General features: G+C 34.5%; 1 protein-coding gene across 1 annotated transcript in view; it reads left to right on the top strand.

Annotated features, from left to right (window-relative positions):
- Positions 1-5,501: 5,501 nt before the first annotated feature.
- Positions 5,502-9,319, top strand: part of LOC112506074 — a 15,245-nt gene continuing 11,427 nt past the window's right edge. Inside the window, exon 1 of the mRNA XM_025110100.1 lies at positions 5,502-5,561. Within this exon, the coding sequence (XP_024965868.1) occupies positions 5,502-5,561 (60 nt within the window). The remainder of the gene's footprint in view (positions 5,562-9,319) is intronic.

Below are 9,319 nucleotides of genomic sequence, written 5' to 3'. Positions count from 1 at the left end.
TTTTGGAATAAGGGTGGCATATCAAGGAGAGGTGTCTTTTGGAATAGGAGTGGCATATTAAGGAGAGGTGTCTTTTGGATATAAGGGTGGCAATTATGTGTGAATATTATAGTTCTTACTATTATGTCTTTTAAGACTACAATAGATTTGAGTCCTTACTTCTTTGTGATTTGAGAACTCAAAGATATTGTTCTTATTAAAAATAATAGTATTGATGTTATTGAGAAGGGGAAAACTTGGCCTATGGCCATTGATATTGGTTAAAAGTGTTTTGGAACAGAATGCTTATTTTTATGAAGAATCAGAGGGGCTCTGGTTGGTCCTTGTAAGGAACCAGAGGGGCACTGGTTGGTCCTCATTATTGGACCAGAGGATTCTGGTTATTGATTTGGAGAATGAGTAAGTTTTTACTAAATGTACTAATTGGACCAGAGGCTTTGTATCTATTAATAAGAGCTTCTATGTCAAAATCATATTTTTATAAGTTTTTAAGAAAAGGATTATTATACTTAGAATCTTTTTATGAAAAACAGACCAGAGAGACTCTTGTTGGCTTACACGTTGAACCAGAAGCTCTAGTTAGTACAACCAGAGGCTCTGGTCGAGGAACCAGAAGCTCTGGAAGAGAGACCAGAGGGGTCTGGTCGAAGAACCAGAAGCTCTGGAAGAAAGACTAGAGCGGTTCTGGTCCTAGTTATTGAAATATATTCCAAGTGTGGTTTGGAACCAGAGGCTCGATGGACCAAAACAGAATCTGATTTTATTCCGCATGTTGTGAAATGATTATTTGATAAATGTTTTGTTGATCTTCACCCTGCATTACATAAAAGGGAACCTCACTAGACATTCATGTCTAACCCTCATTTCGTGTTTTCAAAATATGTGTGCAGGTAAAGATAATAAGGGAAAGAGCATTATGTGAATTACTTCCCTATGTGCTTAGCTGTTTTGGAAGCATAGATGCTAGGATGCAAGAACATGTACTTTTGAAATTTTTGGGTTGCGTATTTTACATTAAAGACTTTTGTATTATAGACCTATGTGGGAAAAGACATGTATTCTATGTATAATATATGTGTTATATGCAATGTATGGAGTGGGGGTGTTACATGCTTTCCTTAGTATAAATAGAGATTAGTCTTGTAATGTTTTCTACAGAGAGACACCTGCTGTTCTAGAAAAAGGCAGACCTGCACAAAGAGTCATCAAGGAGAAGTTCAGATACACTACACAAGAAAAAGAGAGAGCCCATGTTGATGTGCTTTGCAAGTCCTATATGATGCTAGCACTGACCAACGATATCTACACAAGCATTGACAGTCATAAATCATCTGGTCACAGCATGTGGGTTCAAATTGAAAAGATGATGATGGGTTCTAAAGTGGGAACTCAGTTGAAGATTACTAATTGTATATCTGCATATGAAGAATTCAAGGCTAAAGATGGAGAGAGCCTTGACGATGTCTATGATAGGCTTACCAGACTGCTAAATGAGCTGACCAAGAACGGAATCTCTAAAACTGTTATAGAGAACAATGTTAAATTCCTCAACAATCTTCAACCAGAGTGGAAATCTTATGCTAATCATATTAGATTCAACAAATCATCATCTGATATTGACATACATGAAGTTTATGAAACTCTAAAGCAGAATGAGGAAGAAGTTTTGGAGGTCTGAGATTCCAAGAAGAAGAAAGAGAAGGAAGTTGCTGATCCTTTAGCTTTCGAATCTAAGAAGAAAGGAAAAAACATATCTGGGAAGCAAGTGAAAGAAATAAGCCAGTCAAGCGAATCAGCAGGTGAAAAATGTAACAGCTCGGATTCAGACTCTTAAATGACTGAAATAAAACATGTCATGGCGATACTAACTAAAGCATTCCAAAAGAAGTTTCAGAAATGACCGCACTCGAATAATCAAAGATTCTCGTCCGGCTCAAAATACGAATTTAAAGATAAATTCGGCAAGAAGAAGAAATATGAAGAAAATAGATTCTAGAAGAAATACGAGAAGAAGCCGGAAGAGAAGAAGAAATTTGTCAAAGGCGTAGCTGACGAGCATACAAAGTGCTATAATTATGGCAAGCTAGGCCATTTTGCTGTAAACTGTAGAAAGCCGGTAACGAGAAATACCGACTACTACAAAAACAAATTTCTTCTCTCAAAACAACGAGATGCGGGGAAAGCACTCATGGCAGAAGACGATCATTGGTTAAACTTAACCGATGAAGAGGAAGAAGCTGAAGCTGTTACACACATATGCTTGATGGCTAGAATAGAAAATTGTTCTTCAGATTTAGAAGAAGAACAGAGTACTGAAGTGGAAGAAGAGGTATTGGAGAAATCATGCATAAAACAGATGCAAAAGATGATGCTTAAACTTCAATCTTTCCAGCAACAATTAAAAACAGAAAAAATGCGTTCAAATAATTTTGAAAAAGAATTAAAAACGCAAAAAAAAATGCATCAAATTATTTGATGAAAATGCTGGAAACTTGGACTGGGCTAAATCTTTGTTATCTGAATCTAAAACATTTAATGAAAAATCCAATATCTTAAAAGACAAATTATATGATTCCAAGGAACGATATAAATCGTTAGAATTGGTTAATGAAGAACTAGTGGTTAAAATAAGTAAGCTTTATTTACAAATAATTTAATTAAATGAAAAACTGAAGTCTAAGGAAGAAGTTTTATATAAGAGAGGGCAGACTGATCAAAGAATTTTTCTGAAAAAACCCTCTAAAACAAGATTTTTTAACCCTCGGGAAGCGTACGAAAATCCAATTTTTTTAGGAAAAGCTTTATATTATACCCCGACTCTATATAAATTTGAATATCTTGATTGCGGACCCGAGTTTTCAATTAAATTTATAAAATCTTCTGATGAGGTAGAACAACGAGAAGATTTTAATCGTCAAAGAAAAGACAAAATGCATGTTCCGTTTGATTATGAAATCTTAAATGATAGCTATAAAAATCAAGACCCTGTACTTTCAACATATTATTTTCACAGCTATTCTAAAGCAGAGCTTGAGTCTAAACCTGCTGAACCAAAGTTTTATACTCCAACTTTAATTTTAGAAAAACAAGTGGTTCAGTTGTAAAAGATTTTAAATAAAGAACGACTTTCATTTAATCAACAAAAACAAGAATTTTTAAATAAAATTGAAGATTTAATTCTAAGGTAAAAACGGAACATGTTGAGTCTGAGTATTTCTCGTGTAATAAATCTTTAAGTGAAGCTTCTGATTCAGAAGAAATAAATATTTTAAATGAAGAAATTAATTTTTCCGATATATTGAATTCAAAAGTCTGTTTGGATAATGAGATTGATCAATTTGACTTTTCAAAGAAATTACCCAGTCATGAAGATTTTCTTGTTTAAAATGATATGACTGAGGATTCTGATTTAGTTTCAGATTTAAAAAAGAATTTTAATGAAAAACCTATTTCCGAGGATTTGTATTATAAAAAGATTAAAAATAAAAAGAATTCGAGGAAACAGAAAAAGCATACTAAGAAAATTAAACAAAAAGTTCATCATTCATTTAAATCTGATGATTTTATTTTTCCTGTTTCAGATAACGCGTTGAAGTTTAAGAAGGTTTGGAGAGTAAAAGAAAAAAAAATCTTCAACTCGACAGAAGAAGAATAATTTTACTAAGTCTGTATTAAATGATTCTACATTGAATAATTATGTAAAAAGATATTCAGTTGATGAATTGTTTGATATTAGAAATGGTAAAAATAATTGTTCTCCGTGTGGATTGAACGAATTACTTAAGTCTTTTACTTCTTTTAAGCCTTATCATTTCATGCATTCTGCTTTAACTGCTTTATCTAAGAAATTTCATATTAAAGAACGTTGGTTTAGTACTTACAATATACCACCAGCGAGAACTGAGCTTAAAGGACCCAAACTAAAATGGGTACCAAAACCCAATTGATTCAATTTTGTAGGTTAAGCGGCATGTGTGGTTCTTAGACTCCGAATGTTCTAAGCACATGACTGGTAGAAAATAATTATTATCTAACTATGTTGAATCTTTTGGAGGTACGGTAAGGTTCGGAAATGATCAATACGCGCCTATCCTTGGATACGGTGACCTAATTTCTGGGAATTTAATGATAAAGAAAGTGTCGTATGTCGAAGGACTTGGACATAATCTGTTCAGCATAGATCAATTTTGTGATAAGAATTTAAAAGTTTGTTCTAAAGCTAACCAATGCAGCATCCGAACTACTGATGGTAAGGAGCTTCAAGCTGGAATCAAAAGATCAAATCTCTACACAATTGACCTATCCAACACACAAGTAGATACTTACGTCTGCTTGATATCCAAGGCATCCTTGAAGCAGAATCTGCTATGGCATCGGCGTCTTTCACACTTATATTTCAAATATCTGAACAAGTTGGTTGGTGACAACTTGGTTAAAGGCATCCCAGACCTAAAGTTTCATAAAGACCATGTATGCGGTGCATGTGAAATGAGCAAACTAAAGAAAGCTTCACATAAGCTGAAGACAGACTTCAACACCGAACGTCCTCTACACTTACTCCATATGGATCTCTGTGGTCCTTTGAGAGTCCAAAGCATCAATGGAAAGAAGTATGTGTTGGTCATAGTCGATGACTATTCGAGATATAGCTGGGTTCATTTTTTGCGGTCAAAGGATGAAGCGGCCGAGACAATAATCTCATTCTTGAAGACAGTCCAAAATAATCTGCAACTGCTAGTTCAGAAATCAGAACTGACAACGGAACTGAATTCAAGAACAATACACTCAGCTCATTCCTCGAATCCATTTGTATCACACATACGTTCTCGGCAGCCCGAACACCGCAACATAATGATGTCGTTGAGCAAAAGAATAGAACATTGGTGGAAGCGGCGCATACGTTACTTACCTACTCAAAGCTTCCGTTATTCTTATGGGCTGAAGCAGTGGCGACTGCTTGTTTTACCCAGAACCGATCCCTCGTTCACAAAAGGTTTGGTAAAACTCCGTATGAGATAATAAATAAAAGAATACCTAATATCAAATTCTTTCGAGTTTTTGGTTGCAGGTACTTTATTTTAAATAACAAAGAGGACAGAGGGAAGTTCGCTGCTAAAGCTAATGAAGAGGTCTTCGTTGGTTATTCCAAGATATCTACTACATATAGGGTCTACAACAAGAGGATCAAAATCATCAATGAGAGCGTGAACGTCTCCTTTGATGAAGTCATTGATGTGGCTTCCGAACAATTCAGTTCACGACCCGGGCTGATAATTAATATTACGCAGAATGCTGATCAACCTGAATCTTCTAATTCTGATAAAGCTGATTTAGATTCATTGTTAGAGAACTTTTATGAAGAATATTTTGAAAATAAATCTAATCAGTCTAATGATTTGTCCAGGAATTTGCAAACCAAACAACAGTTATCTGGTCCATCTCCTGATATTCCAGTAACTTAAACAGAAGAAGAAACAGAAGTTGTTGATGAAGAAATAGAGATGGAAACTCCTGACGGTCAAGTTCAGCGTGAAAAGGGTGAAAGTTCTGAAGTGCAAGAGGTATCGGTCGTACAAGATGAAAATACCCTACCTCAGCCAGATATTCAACCTATTCCAATTCCAAATATTGATCAAAACTCAGATCAAAACTCCTACATTCCCTACCTCATTGCAAGAAGTAGACCAGAAATCACCCAATACATCAAGTTATTGGTGATCCATCAGCACCAATTCGTACACGGTCTGCGACAGCTAATGAGTGTCTATACTCCACGTTCTTGAGTAATATTGAACCCACTAAGGTATCTGAAGCCTTAGCTGATCCGGATTGGATACTCGCAATGCAAGAGGAGCTGAACCAGTTTGAAGCACTCAAAGTCTGGAGATTGGTATCTCGTCCCAACAACAAGACGATTATTGGTACAAAATGGGTATTCAAAAACAAAAAGGACGAAGATGGTGTTTTGGTCAGAAATAAGGCACGGCTTGTCGCTAAAGGACACAATGAACAAGAAGGCGTTGACTACGACGAAACTTTTACCCCGGTAACAAGGATTGAAGCAATACGGATGTTTATGGCATACACGACACACAAAAACTTCACAGTTTACCAGATGGACATCAAGACAACATTTATGTATGGTCTTCTCAAGGAAGAAGTGTACATTGCTCAACCGGAGGGTTTTGTGGATCAGTCAAAGCCGAATCATGTTTACATCCTCGACCGAGCTCTTTATGGTCTTAAACAAGCTCCGAGAGCCTGGTATGACGTCTTATCAGATTTTCTGGTAAAGTCAGGCTTCTCGAAAGGTAATATTTATACAATGCTTTTCATTAGAAAGGAAAAGTCCGATATTATTTTGATACAAATTTATGTAGACGATATAATATTTGGATCTACGAACCCAAAATCCTTCAAAAACATTTATGCCTTAATGGTTTTGCGTTTTAAAATGAGCATGATGGGTGAGATGAACTTCTTTTTAGGTCTTCAAGTAAAAAAAATATCTTTGGGTATCTTTATCTGTCAAAAAAATATATTTTTGATATTCTGAAGAAATTTAATTTAGAAAACTGTTCATCTATAAAAACACCTATGGCTCATGGAACGAAAATACATGCTGATCCGTCTGGAAAAGCTGTAGATCAGAAAACATACCGAGGCATGATAGGTTCTTTAATGTATTTGACGTCTTCTAGACTTGATATTATGTTTTCAACACATCTTTGTGCCAGATATCAGGCTAATCCAAAGGAGTCTCATTTAAGTGTTGTTAAGCGTATTTTCCGTTATCTCAAAGGGACTGCTAATCTTGGACTCTGGTATCCCAAGGGTACTAGTTTGAATTGACAGCTTACTCAGATGCAGACTATGCAGGCTGTATGTTGGACAGGAAAAGCACTTCGGGACATCTACAATTTTTGGGAGACAAGTTAGTTAGCTGGGCATCAAAGAAACAGAACTATGTGTCCATATCTACTACTGAAGCAGAATATGTAGTTGCTGCAAGCTGCTGTTCTCAAGTTTATGGATGCAGACACAGCTCGGAGACTACGAGTTTTATTTTAACAAAATTCCCATTTATTGTGATTCTAAAAGTGCAATTGCTATTTTCTGTAATCCTGTTCAACACATAAAGACTAAACATATAGATATCCGGTATCATTTCATTAAAGATCATATAGAAAAAGGAACCATTGAACTGTATTTTGTAAATACAGAGTTTCAATTAGCTGATTTATTTACTAAAGCTTTAGATGAAAAACGCTTTAACTTTTTTGTATCTAAGTTAGGTATGCTTAATTTGAAAATTTGATATTTTTATTAAAAACAGTTCAATTTATTGAATTGTATTTAATTCAAATTCATTTGGTCAAATATCTATATTTTTTAAATACAAGTCAGTATTTCAATTTTTCTATCTGATTTTAAATTTTTGATCGTGGGAATTTATATTTGAAGGAGAGTGCGGATCTTTATCTGTATTTTGTTTATCTGATCATATTTTGAGGGGGGGGGGTGACTTTATCTGTTTTTGACTAACAGTTTAAAAATATAAGTGTTTGGCCGATTTAGACTAATCCGGACAACACTTGTTCGATTAATTGCAAATCCGGACAACATAGTGTCCGATTTAGACTAATCCGGACAAAAGACAATATGATAAACTCTTATCCGGATAAGGTTAGATATGTTTACAAGGTGTTGAGTGGATTTCTAAATCGCTTGGTTGATTTCAGCGGATTGCTAAATCGCTTATATTCTTTGTGCTTTTCAAGTCTTTAAATCGCTTATTTGTTGAGCGATTTAACTCTTCCGTTGAACGATTTAAGTTCTTTCTTTGAGCGATTTATTCCTAAATTGATTGACTCTTGAGGGACTTATTCTTAAACCGGATGACTCTTAACCGGTGTTCTTCTAAATCGCCTATACCTTGAGCGATTTATTGTCCGGATTATCACTTAGCTGATTCTTATTCTCTAAATCGAACACCTCTTGTCCGATTTATTCTAATCCGGATAAGCTTTGAGTGGTTTAAAATCTGAACGGTTTTTGACTTTGACTATAAATACTCGATTCATTTTTACTTTTCACTTTTTACATTTATCTTAAATCGCTTATCACTATTCGTCGTCATCTCCGCTTACTCTCTGTTAAATCGCTCAAGACTTTCAAGAACAACTTCTTTACAATCTATTCCTTCATCTGCTCTACTTCAAAAGGGTTACATTTGTTTCATTTGAACTCGAATATTAATTCCTTGGCTTCAGAATCTTGGACTATGACGAATTTTTTGGACTGTTACCTATTGAAGTTCATAATACTTTGAATCTAAATCGAATAAATCTGGACTGTTAATCGTTTGAACCTGAAAAGAGTTAAGACCTAATGATTTGATTCTGTTTTTGACCGAGTTAGTTTTAGAATTAGTTTAGGTTTTATTTTGTTGTTTTTTGTTCGATTTAGGGTTTTAAAGTTTTTTTTTTATGTTTGTGACCGGATTTCTCACCGGAGAAGGGAACCGGAGTTTACTCCGATCAACCTTAATCCGGTTGATATTGTCCGGTTTAGTTTTTGAGTCTTGGAAAAAAAAATCTAGTTTTGATAGGATATAGAATCCGGTTGATTTTTTTTTTTTATAGAATTTTTCTTTAATATTTTAAATTTTGTTTTAGTCTGTTGAATTTCTTTTAGAATTTTTTAGGTAAATTTTGTTTTTAAATTTTTTTGTTAATTTTTTTTAAGTTCTAGTTTTTTTTTTCTTTTTTTAGTTAATTTTTTTTAAGTTTTCAATTTCTTTTCAAATTTTTTTTAAATTAGCGTTGTACAATTAATTCGGTTTCTAATATTTTTAGATATTTTACAGGTAAATGACACATAATCAACATCAATTTGACGAGGAATCTCACATTACTTTTGCTAGGTCTGACAATATACCTAACCCTCCTCAGCCATTTATCCAACCTATACCCGACGAAGCCTTATTCCCACAATGCCAATATCTAGAAATAAAACCTAACAATCATTCATTCAGCTTTGATATGCCTGCTGAATACCAAATTATCCCAGAAATCTGGCGCGAACACCCAATTTCTTACTTCCTTTCTGCCCACACACCAGTTCCTATGGTATATTTACACAGTTCTGGAGTACATTCACACTGGCCAAAGACGGAGAAACCTTTTATTTCAAAGGAAGCGTAGAAGAATATATCAGCCGATTGACATTTAAAAGACTTAGAAGAATACTTGTTGGACCGTATTACTCAGTTCAGGGTATTGAAAACTTACTTGATTAAATAGATAGACATTAAGTA

This window comes from Cynara cardunculus (genome assembly GCF_001531365.2).
Source record: "Cynara cardunculus var. scolymus isolate 2C chromosome LG 2, CcrdV1, whole genome shotgun sequence".
NCBI lineage: Eukaryota > Viridiplantae > Streptophyta > Magnoliopsida > Asterales > Asteraceae > Cynara > Cynara cardunculus.
Note: the sequence above shows the minus strand (reverse complement) of the source record. Positions and strands in the feature narration are given on the sequence as shown.